This window comes from Gopherus flavomarginatus, chromosome 8 (assembly GCF_025201925.1).
Source record: "Gopherus flavomarginatus isolate rGopFla2 chromosome 8, rGopFla2.mat.asm, whole genome shotgun sequence".
Lineage (NCBI taxonomy): Eukaryota > Metazoa > Chordata > Testudines > Testudinidae > Gopherus > Gopherus flavomarginatus.
In genome coordinates, this window is record NC_066624.1 from 64,978,132 (window position 1) to 64,996,790 (window position 18,659).

At 44.3% G+C, this 18,659-nt stretch overlaps 1 protein-coding gene across 5 annotated transcripts in view; it reads left to right on the forward strand.

The window, feature by feature from the left end:
* PPP2R3A (protein phosphatase 2 regulatory subunit B''alpha) overlaps positions 1–18,659 on the forward strand; it is a 767,863-nt gene that overhangs the window by 710,464 nt on the left and 38,740 nt on the right. For all 5 annotated transcript variants that reach the window (XM_050965378.1, XM_050965375.1, XM_050965376.1 and 2 more), the window contains one exon: positions 15,248–15,334. In XM_050965378.1, coding sequence (XP_050821335.1) covers positions 15,248–15,334 — 87 coding nt within the window. The remainder of the gene's footprint in view (positions 1–15,247; positions 15,335–18,659) is intronic.

Sequence of the window (18,659 nt, forward strand, 5' to 3'; positions counted from 1 at the left end):
CAGAGATCAGAGGTATGACCAGGCTGAAGGCAGGCAGGCAAGAGTCAGGGTCATACTCAGCCCAGGATTGGAGACTGGAGATTGAGGTCCAGAATTGCAGCACGCCTGAAGTGTGTGTGGCTGCCCAGACAACTTCCTGGGGTGCACTCCAGAGTTAAATAGGGTGACTCGCCAGTAGGAGGGGTGCAGGATACTGTCACTCTGGATCTTTTGGGTGGTACTTCCTGCGGCACCTGTTCTCCAGAATGCTGCTGGTGTCACCATGGGAATGTCAGCTGCCCAAGGCTCAGCTGACCCGTGTTCTAATCCCAACGTCTTTACAGTAATTTTGTGTCTTATTTTCATGTAACCCTTTCTGAGGAAAGGAACAAACAATTCCTCTGTGAAAAGAAACAGTGTAACTTACCTGAAGCCCAAAGGACTACTCTAGGAACTTATCCAAACCCAGTTTGCTCTCTTTGCCATTCCTCCTGGGACCCTGCTCTGGAATAACGTTATGGTTGTCTGAAGGTCATATCAAAGGCATATGTTGCCATGACAACCAAGGCAATAGGTTTCAGAGTGGTAGCTGTGTTAGTCTGTGTCAGCAAAAACAACAAGGAGTCCTTGTGGCACCCTAGAGACTAATACATTTATTTAGGCATAAGCTTTCGTGGGCTAAAACCCACTTCATCAGATGCATGGAGTGAAAAATAAAGTAAGCAGTATAAATATTACAGCACATGAAAAGATGGGAGTTGACTTACCAAGTGAGGGGGGGCGTCAGTGCCGGTTCTCAACAGTTGACAAGAAGGGGTGAATATCAAAAAAGGGAAAATTACTTTTTGTAGTGACCTATCCACTTCCAGTCTTTATTCAAGCCTAATTTGATGATGAACAGTTTGCAAATTAATTCCAGTTCTGGAGTTTTTGAAGTTTTTGTTGTTGAAGAATTGCCACTTTTAAGTCTGTTATTGAGTGTCCAGGGAGACTGAAGTGCTCTCCGACTGGTTTTTGAATGTTATAATTCTTGATGTCTGATTTCTATCCATTTATTCTTTTGCGTAGAGACTGTCCAGTTTGGCCAATGTACATGGCAGAGGGGCATTGCTGTCACATGATGGCATATATCACATTGGTAAATGTGCAGGTGAATAAGCCCCTGATGATGTGGCTGATGTGGTTAGGTCCTATGATGGTGTCCCTTGAATAGATATGCAGGCAGAGTTGGCAGCGGGGTTTGTTGCAGGGATTGGTACCTGGGTTAGTGTTTTTGTTGAGTGGTGTGTGGTTGCTGGTGAGTATTTGCTTCAGGTTGGGGGGCTGTCTGTAAGCGAGGACTGGCCTGTCTCCCAAGGTCTGTGAGAGTGAGGGATCGTCCTTCAGGATAGGTTGTAGATCCTTGATGATGCACTGGAGAGGTTTTCGTTGGGGGCTGTAGATGACGGCTAGTGGCATTCTGTTACTTTCTTTGTTGAGCCTGTCCTGGAGTAGGTGACAGGCAATAGTCACTCCCACGCATATGCTAATAAACTAGAGGGCAGGTGTGCTGAGTGGCTGATTATCTCTGATATCATAGTGTTACTGCTCTGGCAACAGCCAGGAGCAGCAAATGCATGTTGTGTGGAAAATTCAAACTCCTCTGCGTTTCCAGTTTCCCAACTTTCCTAAAAAACCCTAAAACATATAAGCGCAAAATACACATTGGAGATCATTCCACACATTAATTACTAGCTGAAATTTGGTTCCTATTCCCCATGGCATGTTTACCAAAAAGGGTTCAGAAAGAAAGGTGAGACACTAAGGTCCAGACCCTGTAAAACAGAAACTTACGATGCAACCTTAATATCTCACTAGAAGATCATAGCAGCATGTGAAAGAATGCCCTTGGCAGCTTTTAAATATTCAGTTATAATTAACAACTCCCACAAGCAAGAGAGAAAAAACTAACTTTAAACCTTCCCCAAAAGTCAGGGGAAGTAGATGGGCTTTGCAGTCAGTTTGGGTAATTTCAGATCAAGGTTAGGGTAGCAAAAACCAAAGTCTAGGAGCCTTCACAGAGAATGCTCTTGCCAGTTGCTTCCTGTCTCCTTGAGGACTCTACATAGGGGCTCCAGTTCAGGCATTTCCACTGACTGCAGCTGTGGCAGCATGGCATGAGGAGAGCAGGGTGACCCAGGTAGGTCAAAACCAACACCTTCAACTCCATTCACAAGCCAGCTTGAGAGCTGGTGCAGAGCACCGAGCACTGCTGTATTATGCTCATGGTGGGACATTGTCACACACTGTGCCAACACCTCTGAACTGTGGGGCATAGACTAGGGTACTGTGAAGGGGAATGAGACAGAAAAAACTCAGGAGCTTTAAAAATATAGGAAAAAGAGACATCCTTTTAAGCCTTGTAAAACTGAAATAAATGTAAGTTACAGCAACTTCCTAACAATGCGACTCCCATTGTCAGGAGAAAACTTTGTGTAGTTTGAACAGAAATTTTTCCAGGCTGCTGTGGGCTTCTGCCTAAGCTAAGCTCCCAAGTTACATAGCTGCCAAGTTTTAAGTTCCATGGGTGACATTATATGCAAATATTTTGCATATTTGCAAATCATTTGCATGTGACTATAAACTCCAGCTTGTGGGCAGCACATCATGCCATGGGCAGCAGGATGTGGAACTGCACAAAACATGGCAGCTGAGACTGGGGTTAGGTGGGAGAGAGTCTGGGGAGCTGCTAGGATGCATGAGTGTGGGGGTGCCGTTAAGTGTCTGTGGTGTGTAGATGTCTGGGTGTTGGGGGTACAAGGGTGTCTGGGGTGGCAGAGAGGTAAGTGCTGGAAGGTAATGGGGCACAGATGCTGAAGGGAGACTGGAATTGCTGAGGGGAGTCTGGGGGTGCTGTATGACGTGGGTGCTGGGAGTCTGAGGGGGAAGCTGGGGGCCTGTTCTGTATAGGTTCTTATACCACACTCCTCACCATAGTATAAGTGCATGTGCCAGTCGTGCATTAAGCAAAGTGTCTTAACATCTGTCATGTGTGGTTTGTTTTCTCTCTCTCACCCTCCCCTTGGGGAGAACTGTTGTGCAGAGGAGGGTTTTGGTTTGGTAGGGTGGGTTTTTTTGGTTTATGTCCATTCTGCTAGGTTTGTATTGGAGAAGGCAGGACAAAGGAGTGCTCCTTGCTCTTGGAGCGGCACATGGGGAGGTCTGGGATGGTCCTTACTCCCATGCGGGAGATCGTTCCACAGTATGGGACTGGAGCCTGAGAAAGTCTGCCTCTGGCAGAGATGAGCTCTATCCATATGGCACAAAAGAGTGAAGAGTGGTGGTGTTGATTAGTCTACATACCAGATCACTAGACTCTTTTAGGTACCCTGAGCCCAAGCTATGGACCGCCTTGAAAATAAGGACTGAGACCTGGAAATTGACTCTATTCTTTGGGAAGCCGATGTGGGGAGCAAAGAACAGATTTGATGTGCTCCTGGTAGCCTGTGTTGTTGAGGAGACACACTGTAAGGGACTGTACTAGTTGGAATTTCCTAAGTGCTGAAGGCCTCGTGCCTGGGTATATTCCATTGCCATACGCCAGACGGGAAGTGATGAAGGCATGAATAACTGAGGCCAGGTCTTTGTCCACCAGGATGGGATGGAGTCTTCTAGCCATCTGGAGCTAATAGAGAGTGTTATTCATGATGCTGCCGTGTGAGAGCTCAGCATCAGCAAGGGAACCAGGAGCACTCCTAGACAATGGACTGTATTGACCAGTTGTGGGTGTGACCCTTCAGCCAAAGGAGACTGCCCTACAGCTGCAAAGTCCTCCATGTACTTTTCTCTGCCCAGCTGCATCACTCTGCCTTGCTCTGGCTCAGCTTCAGCCAGCTGTTGTCCTTTGTGAGCTGATCTCATCCAGCCCAGGGCCATGCTGGTGGCAGTGATGTGGTGGCCCACGGTGATGAGCTGGTAGATCTGGCCCTGGAGCCTGTGTTATCTGACTCATTCTTCTAGCCACAGCCCCCTTCCCAGCCCACTGCTGCTGACAGCCACTCCCTCTTCCCCTAGGATCCAGCGTGTGTGCAGCCCAAAATGGGACAGAGACCCCTGGCTGTGTGCAGGGCAAGCACCACAGTGACCTCTGGTGGCCTGAAATAGCAGTTGTAGCCATTCTTGCAGCCCTGCTGGATGCCCCTGGACTAGATGGACTTTGTGTCTGGTCTGCTATGGTAGTTGTTCTATTCACATAACATCTCAGCTGGGCTGTTAGAAAGCACACAGGGCATGAATGTCAAGTGAGATGCCAGATACTTGGCAGCCCCGAAACCTAACACAACCTTTCAGAGCTAGAGCAAATCTTTTCATCTAGACAGGCCTCTGCCTAAACCAGGATTCCAGATGAACTTCAGTCCCAGGCTGAATGAAGTCTCTGAAAGCTGGAGCAGTCCTCTCTCCAAGCCAATCTACCATAGCAGAATAGGCTGACTTTCTTTCAAAGCTGGGGCATGCTGTCTAGCAACCTATGAGCAGTCATTCTGTTATGGACCACTCTGTCACAGACATATCACTGAACAATTGGGCAGCTGACTTCTGCCCTATGGTCAGGTACTGGATAGATCTAAGCTATAGTCCCATGCAAAGTGTGCTGCAGCAGTCTCATTTTTAGGTGTCAAAGCCATGGATGAGAATAGGAAGAGCTTAGTGGGGCAGTGCACTTCTGATTGCCGGGTGAGAGTGCAGCAGGCTATGTTGCTTCCCTCTCTCAGGGCTGGTTGGCATGGCTGGAGTGCTGGGTGCTACAGAACCGAGACTCCCATTAATCAGTGATTCCAGCAGTGCAGATGACTCTTGTGCAGGGCCAGCCGTATGGAGGGTCAGCTCAGGGGCTGTGATCGCCTTGCAGTTGCAGGCAAGCAGTGGACATTTTGGTTTCCTCACTCAGCAGTGAAAGGCTGGTTTTAATGGATGCAGTTTTTACATCTCCTTTTATGTGCTGTTGAGTTGGATTTCTTTCCTTTAGTATTATGAAGCACGTTATTTCCATCAGGAGATAATAACAAAGGAGATGGCCATGTCCTTGGCAGTTGAGACCCTGGATCCCATCGATCCCTCCAAGGTAGAGTGCCCTACATACACTTCAAAGACACAATATGCTGTGCATACTGCGTGTGCATGAACCCACATATTTTTGCATTGCAGATGCAGACTCTAAGTAGAAAGCAGCTGCTGTGTTCATTGCTGAATATGGTACCCGTGAGGAGAAGATGCTCCTAGAGTATGTTAACAGTCTAGTATAACTAAGCTGTGTATGCACATTTTTAATACCCCCTGCCTCCCTCTGTCCCCATTAGAGATACAATAGAATTCTGTAGGCTGCATTTGACCTACCAGTATCTCTGACCCATTGTATGATGTCGGTATACTAAAGTCTTTATATTTCTTTCAACAGGTCCCCAGCCCTAAGTCCAGAAGTGATGGTATAGCATGTCCCATGGGGAATCACTTACCTGTAAAACCATTCCACAGTATGGCTTATCCTCCCAGAGCTAGTGCTCTGCAGTGATAGCAAAAATCTAAGCCAAGGAAGCACCAATAAAAGACCCTACTGGCAAAATATACTGTCTATTGAAAAGTGCATTGGGTTATGAGGTGCTGCCAGGTGTGGATGGAAAAAACTGAGCAATTCTGGTGATGTGAAGGGGAGAATGCAGGGAGGGAAGCCCAACTGCCTTAATAAAACTTTGTTTTTCCAGAAGTGGAGTTGTGTGAGTTGTTCCAAGGAAAGGGTGGGGAGAGGGGCTGGAACTGCCCTGCCAGTGTCCTAGAGTTAGAGCTGGGTCTTATGCAGAGGCCTGGGGCATGAGGAGGGACCCAGGCAGTGGCCTCTCATCACAGAATTTGTATACAAAGCTCAAAGCTGATAATCCGCAGTGCTGCAGAAAACTAAGCCAAGGAGACAATAGGAAGAGGTGTGGCTTTCAGGATCAGCAAGAAACCAAAAGCTCCTCAGAAGTGTTTACAGCAGAATTAGTCCTGGTAGCAGTTCACAGCATTCCTAAACTGGGAGTGCAAGGGCAGTTTTGCTCTGAAGCCCTCTCTGAGGAGTGACTGCACAATAAGAATGGGGAGTGGGGCCAGGGCCCAAATGCTTCAAGCTGCGCTGCAGCTCTGGCCCTACTCATGTGCACCTCCTGCTACTGATTGGTTTTATAACCTGGAACAAAGGAAGGAGAGGAAGTTTGCAGTGTAAAGCACATGGACCACTATCCTTCAAAGCAGAAATGGGTAAACTGCAGATTTGCATAAATTTGAATAAATCTAGAGTGACTGAGGGAAGGAGAGAGAATGGAAATGGAGAGAAATCCCAGTCTTTCATACTTTCCCTCCATATCCCTCACTTTTACAGCAGCGGAAGAGAGGGAGCATGAAGAAGATGTTCCTCTTAAGCAGGGGTGGGGGCAGGGAGGAATGCAGTGCTGTCTGCTACATATGCTGATTGGTGACATGTTTCAGTGGCTTTGATTGGCTGCCCAGCAGGTCAGGGAATGGAGAAGGCAGCCAATCAAAAGGGTTTCTTCCTGTTAGATTGCTGGTGTGACTGAGACCTATAGTCAGAAACCCTGTAGAGTTGGCAGGTTTGATAATGGCCCTTTCTGTAAGGTGAACTGGTGCAGTCCAAGCATGCGAGACAGACTGAGAAACCCTGTGGTAGTTAATAAAATCTTAAGTTTAGAGCTGCTGTGCAAACTGGAATCGAGAGTCAGTGTCACTTTTACTAGCGAAAATGTAGACCAGGATGACAGTGTCTGTCAGGAACACCCAGTAATTCCTGCATCAAACACAGCATCTTGTATTTGAGCTGGAACATAACTTTACAAAGACATCCCTTCTTGATTTAAATACTTCAAGTGATGGAAAGTCCATTGCATCTCTTGGTGAGCTGAGCCAATGGCTGATCACCATCAGTCTTAAAAATGTGGACATTATTTTCATTTTGATTTTGTCTAGCCTTAACTTTCAGCTACTGATTGTACTGGTCATCAGCTACACAACAAGAGTGGGTGAGGGGAATTTTTAGCCCAGCAGTTAGAGCAGTCAGATGGCTGAACCTGAGTTCAGTTCCCTCCCTCTGCCACAGGGGTGAAAGGATTTGAACAGAGGTCTCTCACCATTCCGAGGAGTCCTCTAACCACTGAGCTATGGGATATTCTAATGTGGAGGCAGGTGCCTCTCTCAGTCTGTCCTGTTGAAGCTGTTCCACTTCATATAAATACTTAGAGTGACTGAAGCAAGGGACCTGGACTCTGGGTCTCCCATATGGTGCCCTAACCTCTGGACCACAGAGTCATTCCCACGCTCTTTGGCCTAGTACCTCATGCCCAAAGTCATCCAGCAGACACTGACAGAGCCAGGAATAAAAAGCCCAGGGCCAGATGGGCAGGCAGACCTGCAGGGACTAAGTGCGTGGATGAGATGATAATATAGGGAGGAGGGTTTTAGGTTTATTAGGAACTGGGGAAACTTTTGGAAAAGGAGAAGCCTATACCAAACCTAAACCACCTAAACCAAAATGAAATCAGATTGCTTGCATGTGAAATTAGAAAGGTAGCGAATGTTTTAAATTAAGGGCTAGAAGAAAGCCAATAGGTGTGGCGGACCACACGGTTTGGGTGGACACATTCCTTAGGGATTACTTTATTAAAGGGGGAACTCTATATCCTAGTAAAGAGGAAAGGAAAGAAGCTGGTAAAGCAGAGCTCTGCACTAGTGAGAAACAGTCAAATGTAAAAGAGCCCCAATTAATATAACACAGGAAGGCAAGAAACTGAATATTGACAAAATGTACAATTGCTTGTATACAAATACTAGAAGTCTAAATACTAAGATGGGTGAACTAGAGTGCCTGGCAGTAAATGAGGATATTGATATAGTAGGCATTGCAGAAACTTAGTGGAATGAGGATAATCAATGGGACATGGTAATAGCAGGCTGTGACATACCAACTGTACAATCCAGACCAGCCAGAGGCTGTCACCCCTGCCCTGTAACCTGGGGTATGTTGCAATGCCTTGCTGCTGTGCCCTTCAACCTGGACTGCTCACAACTAGCCACCAGCATGCAGGTCATCCCCAGGTGTGTTTGTGTAACTGCAGCACTCTAGTCACACCCTGGCTGTCACCAGCCTTGGTTACACTGCAGGGTGACCCCAATGCATTCCCAGTCCCAGATTCCCGACCAGAAATGTATGTCTTGTACTTCCCAGCCCTCCCCAATCTAAATATATTAAATCCATTATTCCTTTAAGGGAATAATATACCATTTTATTACCTTAAATGGAGTTACCCAGATACTTCAGCTTGAAAACACTGGATTAGATAAAATAATAAAGTTTATTAACTACACAGAGAGAGATTTTAAGTAAGTACAAGTAATGAAGTATAAAAGTCAGAAATAGTTGCAAGAAAAATAAAGATAAAATGCTTTCTAGTGCTTCACTTAATAGACTATATTAGATTCAAGCAAAGTTTCTTAATACATGCTTCCAGCAAAATTATTGACCAAACTCTTCAGGTCAGGATCCCTCTCCCAGAGTCCAGTGGCTGTTTCCTTTGTTTTTTTCAGGCGCAGTGAATGCAATGGGCAGAGGGAGAGAGGTTTGTGTGTGCTTTGGGGTGTTTGTCCATTCTTTTTATAGTTTTAGTCCAGTCCTGTCCCGTCCCCTCCCCTTTGAAAAATATTTCCAGCTGAGAGACAAAGTGACTATGTGGAAGGATGTTCTCTGCTGGTTTTTTTTTCACCTGTTTGAGCTTCCTTTGTTTTCCCTTCCTGGCTGATAACTCTGTTTACTGCTTAAATGCAAATTACAAATTACAAATGTTTACAACAAACCTGTTTGCAGACTTCTGCCTGAGCAGGGCTGTGAGGTTTGGAACATAACATGGTACAGGGCAATCTTATAACTTCACATACAGTGTTTTGCCACACATATTTTATCGGGACAATATTGACCAGCAAGTTATCAGTTCCCAAATTATATCTTAGAAGGTGTATTTTGTACAAAGATTTTTACAGTAGTTTGTAGGGTGTGAATACAGGGGTATATTCCATCACACAGGATACAAAACATAAAGGAATGACAGAGTAGGTCACGCTGATGGAGGTGGAATCTCACCAAACTGGGTGATTTGGCAACAAAATGGCAGATGAAGTTCAATGTTGATAAGTGCAAAGTAATGCACATTGGAAAAAATAATTCCAACCAGACATAAAAATGAAGGGATCTAAATCATCTGTTACCACTCAAGAAACAGACCATGAAATCATTGTGACTGACTCTGAAAGCATCTGTTCAATGTGCAGCAGCAGTCAAAAAAGCTAGCAGAATGTTAGGAACTATTAGGAAAGGGATAGATAATAGGATAGAAAATATCATAATACCATTTTATAGATCCATGGAACACCCTACCCTGAATACTGTGTGCAGTTCTAGTTGCCCCATCTCAAAAAGATATATTAGAATGGGGAAAGCTACAGAGAAGGGTAACAAAAATGATTAGGGAAATGGAACAGCATCTATACAAGGAAAAATGTAAATGACTGGACCATTCTGCTTAGAAAAGAGACAACTAAGGGGCAATATTATAGAAGTCTATAAAATCATTAATGATGTGGAGAATGTGAATGAAGAAGTGGTGTTAGCCGTTTGTGTAACACAAATACTAGGGATCACCACCTGAAAATAAAAGGCAACAGGTTTAAAATAAATATAAGGAAGTATTTCTTCACACAATGCAGTCAACCTATGGAACTCATTGCCGGGGGATAATGTGAAGGCTAAAAATACAACTGGTTTAAAAAAAGAATGAGATAACTTCTTGAAGGACAGGTCCATCAATGGCAATTAGATGTTCAGGTTTGCAACCGAATGTCCCAGGAGTTCCTAAACCTCCAATTGCCAGAAGCTGGAACTGGACGACGGGATGGATCACTCAGAATTACCCTATTCTGTTCATTCCATCAGAAACATTAGAGGGGTAGCTCAGTGGTTTGAGCATTGGCCTGCTAGACCTAGGGTTATGAGCTCAATCCTTGAGGGGGCCATTTGGGGCAAAAATCCATCTGGGGATTGGTCCTGCTTTGAGCAGGAGGTTGGACTAGATGACCTCCTGAGGTCCCTTCCAATATTATTAGATATTCTATTCTATCTGGCACTTGCTGCTGTCAGAAGAGAGGATAATGGGACTGTCTGGTCCTTATATCTTCTTGCCCCAGAATGACCTCTCAGCCTATTTATAAGGCCCAAATGTCTGTTGTGTTATCATCTGATCCTTCTTTAGTCTCACCCTCTCTAGCTGACAAGTAATTATATAATTACACCTCTACACTGATATAACGCAGCCCAATATAACACGGGTTCACATATAACATGGTAAAGCTCTGACATGCTGCTCTGAGCAGCATGTTAAGGGTGCCGGACCAGGGCGGGGCCGAGGGGTTTGATAAGGGGCAAAGGGTCTCAGGGGCTGTCAAGATCTTCCCCTCCCCCCAGGGTCTGGTGGGCAGGAGCTGTGGGAGGGCACTTTTGGGGACCCCGCAGTCCCAGAGTGACCCGGGGGATTAGCGGGGGGCTGGGAGCAGCCTGCTCTGTTTCCCTTGCCCCAGCCCCAACTGTGTCGCTTGGGGGAGAGGGTTTGAGGGAAGGGATCCCTCCCGCACTCACCAGCAGCGGTGGAAGCAGAGCAGCCTGGCCCCAGCCAGCTCCACTCCACCAGCTCCCAGCCGCAGCGCTCCGCTTCCCGCCGCAGGTGAGTACGAGGATGAGTCCTTTCCCCAACCTACCCGCGCACACCGGCGGCAGGAAGCAGAATGCTGCAGCTGGGAGCTGGCAGAATGGAGCAGGCTGGGGCTACCTCACTCCACTTCCCGCTGCCGGCGAGTGCAGAGGGTGTCCTTTCCCCAACCTCCCTGCACTCACCGGCCGTGGGAAGTGGAGCAGCCCAGCCCCAGCCAGCTCCCAGCCGTGGCGATCCACTTCCTGCCGCAGGTGGGTGCGGGGGGGCATCCTTTCCCCAACCTCCCCAAACTCACCAACGGCAGGAAGCGGAGTGCCATGACTGGGAGCTGGCGGAGTGGAACGGACTGGGGCCATGCTGCTCTGCTTTCCGCCGCTGCTGGTTAGTGTCTGTCGGGGGGGGGGTGGATAGGGATCGGAGCAGTCAAGGGACAGGGGCATTGGGAGGTCCTGGAAGTGATTAGGGAGGGGGGTCTCTGGAGGGGGCGGTCAGGGAACAAGGAACAGGGAGAGCAAAGCAAGTTTGATATAACACGATCCCACGTATAACGTGGTGAGATTTTTTGTCTCCCAAGGACTGCGTTTTATTGGGGTAGAGGTGTACCATTTAGGTGGAGTGAATGTGCCTAAGTGAACTTTAGCCCTTTCCTGCCCAGAATGGGGGCTTACCCCATCACACTCCTCTTTCACTGCAATTTCTCCAACATTTCTCCCTATTCAGTCTCTCTTTCTCTCTCTTAACCTCACTGGTGTGAGACACCGTTGAAGCAGTATCTTAAATAAACTTTTTTTTTTATCATGCTACAGATTGAGGTTGCTGGTCCTCTTTTCCAGGTTAAATCCCATTTCTCTAAAGTCATTTTTGTATCCAACTCCTTTCCCATTGTGTCATATATGGACCTTTTTTATTTTTAGGAAAGTTGTTTGCAAAGATTGATATAAATTAACTATTTTTTTGTTTTTGTTTCCTGATTGCCCAGATTCCATCACTCCTCCTAAAGTTAGCTTAAAACACCTTTTCCAAAAAGTTAAGAAACATAATGTCTAACTTGAAGGTATTGGTACATAGGAGGGTAGGCCAATTAAAGCTAGTTTTTTATTTCCAAATAAGTGAAAAAAGTTTCTTCACTGAGGAGCTGGCCACCCATATGTATTCCATGGCTCCCCCAATCTTTAAACTTCTTTCGGTTTGTGATTTCGGTTAAAGATCTGGATTCTCTGCAAAGTAAAACATCTTATTTTATCTCCAGTTCTAGCCCAAACCCATACAGTAACCTTTGCTGAAGGATGTGTATTTCTTTCTGGAGGGCATGATTTTTTATTATGCCATGGTAACCTAGCACCATTGACACTGCCATCATTTTCTTGTTCAGTAAAGACTCAGCGTTTGGCTGGGTTAGAGAGCCCCCCATCTACTATTGGTTTGATCTGTTTATCTTGGTAGGACCAGAGACTACTTGGAACAGCTGGTCCATCCTGTTCAATAGGTTTGTACACAATAGTAATCTTCTATAACTTCTAAGAACAGACTTATTAGTTGTCTTTCTTTGCTCTTGTTTCTACTGTTATTAAGCTTGGCCTTGTCCTGTTAATCACATTTTGGCATTTATGCTCATCACCATGTGAAGTTTTAATAAAATGGCTATTTCATGCTGAAGGGAGTGAGACTAGGATGGGTGTTTACATGACCTCAGCATCATGCTATCTAGGTACTACCTCTTGTTTGCGCTCACTTAACTGGTATTTCTGTCCTCCTCCAGATTACTAGAGGTCAGAGTGGGGACTGAGTGACATAAACACATGACCAATGGCCTGTGCCACATCCAGCCAGATAACACTGGTATACAATTTTTGAGAAGTCGTCTGCTTCAGAGATAAAATGTGATATTTATTATGTATTTTGATGTGCTGAATTCAAATATGACAATTAAAACAACTGATTGGCTACTGTTTCTAAGATATTTAAGTTTTTACATTTTATGTCTATGTATATTGTGTAGATAGTAGAGTTTTAATCATAAATTGTAAACCTAGGTCTTTTCATGTGTTTATGGTTGCTTTACATGAAAATATTTCACCTGTCCTGTTTATGTAACACTTTAAAAATCAGCAAAAGGGTTATATAAATCAAATTTATTATGAAACAAAAGGCAAAAAACTATTATGTACATAGTTTAGTCCTATTCAGTGTCTACTCGGCGCTTCTTGGCTTGTCTCTTGTATTCATTAAATGGAGCATCTCTTGTCACTGTCCAGCAATAGTCTGCAAGCATTGATGGGCTCCATTTGCCCTGATAGCTTGCCAGGAGATTCCACTGCTGTAGTCTGGAGCCCAACAGCTCTGCCTTACTCTTGGGTAGTTCCAAATCCCTAACAAGGTCATTCAGTTCACCTTGTGTTATGAGGTGTGGTTCAGAGGAGGAGGATGGGAGAAAATGTGGATCCTGTGACATTGATGGTTCAGGACCAGAAGTTTCATCCTCTTCCTCTTCCTCCTCTGACTCAAGTGAGAATGATTCTGGTGCATCAGGAACCGGCAGTCCTTCTCCGTGGGGTACTGGGCGTATAGCTGATGGGATGTTTGGATAATGCACAGTCCACTTTTTCTTCTTTGACACAAATTTCCCAACTGGAGGCACCATGCAGAAGTAACAATTGCTGGTATGATCTGTTGGCTCTCTCCAAATCATTGGCACTGCAAAAGGCATAGATTTCCTTTTCCTGTTCAACCACTGGCGAAGATTTGTTGCACAAGTGTTGCAGCATATGTGTGGGGCCCACCTCTTGTTCTGATCTCCAAGTTTGCAGCCAAAATAAAGGTGATAGGCTTTCTTAACCATAGTGGTTATACTGCGCTTTTGTGATGCAAAAGTCACTTCACCACAAACATAGCAGAAGTTATCTGCACTGTTCACACAAGTACGAGGCATCTCTGCTCACTTTGGCTAAACGGAAATGTGTCCCTTTGCAAAATCAAACACTGACAAATAAGAGAGCACGACACTGTATGATTTCTAGAGCTGATATAGGGCAATTTGTTCAGCAGAGTGATGTAAGCTTCGTTATGATTGCGTCATCCATGACTTCTAGGAATAACATGATGCAATTCATATCATGTATGATGCAATACCAGCTTCAGATTGCATCATTCATTGTTTTGCCTAAAAAGCAAGTACTGTCCAAACCCAGTCATAGATTTATTCATAGATCCAGCCAAAGAAGTATTTTAGTCATTTCTGGTTTAAATTGAGATCGCTTCCCTTTATAACTCACTTATCCTCCGCCATTCCCAAGTCAAGGGTCGTATATACTGACCCAATAGCATATCTTGAAAACTAGAGCCAATCAATAATTTTAAGCATCATTTTCATTCTCAGTGACCCAGAATTAGTAAAGTTGGACTACATTTATTTCAGAAGCATTTTGACTGTAGAGCAGTGTAATCTGTCTCTGCTACTTCCATTGTTAACGTATGATACGTGTACCCAGAATAATGCTTTTCACTTGGGCATCCCTGCTTGCTGTGCATCAGCAGTTTATTATCAAAAGGCCTGTTGGGAGCTTGCTTCTGTTGATGAGCTTGGAGAGGTTGGGTGGTTGTTAAAAGGCGAGAAGAGAGGTTTCAGGAAAAAAATTATTTCAGTGTGTGGTTCCCATATACTAAGGGTTGTAGTTGTTTGATGATACCCCCTATGAGTTCCAGTGTGGGGTGGTAGGTGACGAATAGGGGTGCATGGTCAGAGGGGATTTATTTCTGTATTGAAGCAGGTTCTCTGAATAAGTGTCCTTGTTTGAAGGTTGTTTTGAGTATATTAAAGTGTACATCCCAGACTTCCTCCTTGGAGCATATTCTGTGGTATCTGAGTGCTGGCTGTAGATAACAGATTTTTTGATGTGTTTGGGATGGTTTCTAGATCTATGAAGGTATGTGCAATGATCTATGAGTTTCTTGTATGTAGTTGTCTGAAGGGTTCCATTGTTGAAGCTGATTGTGATGTCCATAAAATTGATGCTAGTGTCAGAGTGTTCCAGAGAGAGTTGAATGGACAAGGGGTGATTGTTGAAGTTGTGTTGGTGATCTATGAGGAAGTTTAAGTCATCTGTCCAGAAGATGAAAATATCATCAGTGTATCTCAGGTAAATCATTGGTTTCTTGGTGCATTTGTCCAGAAATTCTTTTTCAAGGTGGCCCATGAAGAAGATGGCATTTTGGGGAGCCGTCCTAGTATCCAAGGCTGTTTCCATGGTTTGGACAAAGTGTTTGTTGTTGAATGTAAAATTGTTATGGGTGAGGATGAAGGGATGAGTTTGGTGATGCATTTGGGGTGGATATCTGAGGGTTGTCCATTATCATGTAAATCAAAATTGTAAATTAACATTTTCTTTTAATTATTTAAACCAAATGAATAAGTTCACTTCAGATTTACAATCTGGTGTAATTTAGGCAGTCCATGTCTTTAAGATAACTATTCATTTGTTTGCTTTTTGTAGGTTATACAGAGAATATTCTACATGGTCAATAGATCCTGGTCTGGTAAAATCACCCTAACGGAGATGAGGAAAAGCAACTTTTTGCAAGTATGTAATTTTCGTGGCTTAATATAAGAAGAGTACATATTCTGAAATATTTGTGTTTCTATAGCCTCTCCAGAGACCCCAGTTCTGAAGAGAGACTGCAGGAGGTTAGTGAAGGCCTAGCCCAGGGTAGGATCCCTATAATACATATTCACTAATGCTGCATTGAGCACAAATATTTAGATCTTGCTTCTTTCTGAAACAATGAGCCTAGTTCTTTCTATATCCCACACAGCAAAGTACTAGGTTGAAAACTAGTTAAGGCTGCTCAGGTGCACCTATCACCAACACAACCCATGCTAACCCCACTCTGCCTTTATCTTCTTCAGTGAGAGAGGCTGTATTCAGGGGTTATAAATTGTTCCTGGGAACCCGTTTATTCGTTTGTTGAGTAATGTCCGTTTGAGTGCTCTACTTCCGGTGTGCATGGCTTCCATGCACCTTTGGGAGCAGTGCCTGTTCAGTTCACATATGTGCCCTAGCTAAACTCCTGTCCTAAGGGTATATAAGGTAGTGTCAGATGAACCACTTTCAGTTCCTTCTCAACTGCACTTGGCCTGAGACCAAGCACGACTTGCAGTGCTTTAGTTTAATTTTAGCTCTTCTGTAAATATTTAGCATTGTTACAGTTTAATAGTTAAACAGTTAGTTATAGTATTTTGTAACTAATACATAGTTGGGGGTTCTTTATTGTGACTGCCTCATTCTGCACCCCTCTTCTGAGGGGACTTCTTGCTGTAGAAGTTCTGTTTGTTTATTTTCTCAGGATATGCCAAGGTCTGTTGGGTTTAATCCCTGCCTGACTTGCCAGTGCTATCCCTATTAATGATGGCATCCTAACTGCCTTCAGGACACCCGCATCCTTTCCAGGTGTACAGTCTGTGTTGACTTTGAGAGTAGGTCAAGAAAGAACAGAGAGATTGAACTCAGACTATTCCACATGGAGTGCTCCTTGCAGGCTTCGTCAGACCCAGGCTATGACATCCCTCTGTGCACTGGGCTTCTGATATGCAGAGTGTGCCATCGACTTCAGCTACTGCTATTTGCTTGTCCAGGAGGTCTTCTCACAAGGTACCTCTAAACCTTTGAAAAAGAGAAACACTGAGCCCTCTCCTCAGTGATCATGTTGATCTGTGAGCAGCTGATAGGGAGCAGTTCTCTAGGGCCTCCAGTTACTCTCTGAAGGAGCATCCGAGAAGAAAACCTTCCATTCCTTCAGACCCTCCACTTCAGTCCTCGCCTCAGGTGGAATCCTCTGAGGAGAAAGGGAGAAGAGGGTTGATTAAGAAGCTTACGTCTCAGACCAACAGCTCTTTCTCCTTACCTGAGGAGGCTATCATGCCTCTTCTTCTGTGTATGCAGATGAGTTCAAGCAGTTCTGGGAACTCATTAAAAGAATTGCTGATTCCCTCTCAATCCCTTTGGAAGAGACCCGTGAGACCTAGCAGAAACTAATAGACATTTTCCATACTGCTTCCTCCATTGCCTAAAGCAATTTGCTACTATATCCCCACAAGGGCAGATAAGAAGTATTATGTTCCTGCTAAGTGTTCTGAGTACATGTTCATGCACTCAGCCCCAAACTCACTATTGGCGCTGTGAACGAGGGGAACAGGCTACACCCCTTTAGATCCATTTCACATGACAAAGATCAGCGACAACTACACTTGTTCAGTGGCAAAAGTTATTCATCTACATCCATCTGTTACAATTTAGAGTTACCAATTCATGAAACATAATTACACCAATTTTGGGAAGCGAAATGCCTTTATTGACCAGCTACCTTAAGAACAGTGAGAGCAAACACAGGGGTACAATTGCTAGCTAGGACATCATTGCAAGCCTCCCTGGTGCAGCTGACACAATGGCTCACTCTATATATACAGTGATTGTTATGCACCATGCATTTTAATTGTAATCATCCGCAATCCTGAGAGAGGTCCAGAGCACCACTAAAAATCTCCCATTATATCATTTGAAGCTGTTCACCAAGTCAGCTGACAAATGCTTACATTCTTTGAAGGATTCAAGAGCTACCCTCTTCTCAGTCAGTATGTACATCATGCAAATAAAAAAAAATTCAGCAGGTCACGGCTTTAATGATGAAGTGGACTGTAAAGAAATTAGAAGTTATGGAATGGATGAGACCGAGTCTGTTTGGGCCAAAATCACTTTACAGAAGAAAGCTAGTGCTTGGGGTGTGGGATCCAATTTGGATATGGATAAAAACCTCTTTAATGTTTTTAATTAAATAAATACTATTGGAGATTATGTGATTACAGGAGACTTGAACTTCCCAGATATAGATTGGAGGACAAGTGCAGCCAATAATAGTAGGGCCTAGATTTTCCTGCATGTGATAGCTGACAGATTTCTTCATCAAATATTTGCTGAACCAACAAGAGGTGATGTCATTTTAGATTTGGTATTGGTGAATATTGAGAACCTCATAGAAGAACTGATTGTAAGGGACAACCTTGGTTCAAGCGACGGTGAGCTAATTCAGTTTAAACTAAACGGCAGGCTAAACAAAAAAGATCTGTGAGTAGGGTTCTTGATTTCAAAAGGGCTAACTTTAAAAAAATTAAGGGAATAAGTTAGGAAAGTGGACTGGATTGAAGAGCTCAAGGCTGTGAATGTGGAGGAGGCTTGGAATTACTCTAAGTCAAAGTTGCAGAAACTATTTGAAGCCTGCATCCCAAGCAAGGGAAAAATTCATAGGGAAGGGTTGCAGACCAAGCTGGATGAACAAACATCTCAGGTGATTAAGAGAAAGCAGAAAGCCTACAAGGAATGGAAGATGGGAGGCATTAGCAAGGAAAATTATGTCTTGGAGGTCAGAAAGTGTAAGGATAAAGTGAGAACTGCCAAAAGCCACGCAGAATTGGACCTTCCAAAGGGAATTAAAACCAATAATAAAAGGTTCTGTAGCCATATAAATGAAAACAAGGAAAGAAGTGGGACTGCTAAGCACTGAGGATGAGGTAGAGATTAAAGACAATCTAGGCATGGCCCAACACCTAAACAAAAACTTTGCCTTAATTCTTAATAAGACTAAAGAAGAGCTTAGGGGTAGTAGCAGGGTGGCTAATGGGAATGAGGCTATGGAGGTAGAAATTGCCACATCTGAGGTGGAAGTCAAATTCAAACAGCCTAATGGGATGAAATAAGTGGCCCTAGATAATTTCCGTCCAAGAATATTAAAGGAATTGGCACCTGAAATTGCAAGCCCAATAGCAAGAATTTTTAATGAATCTGTAAATTTGGGGGTCATATCTTATGACTGGAGAATTGCTAATAAAGTTCTTATTTTTAAGAAAAGGAAAAA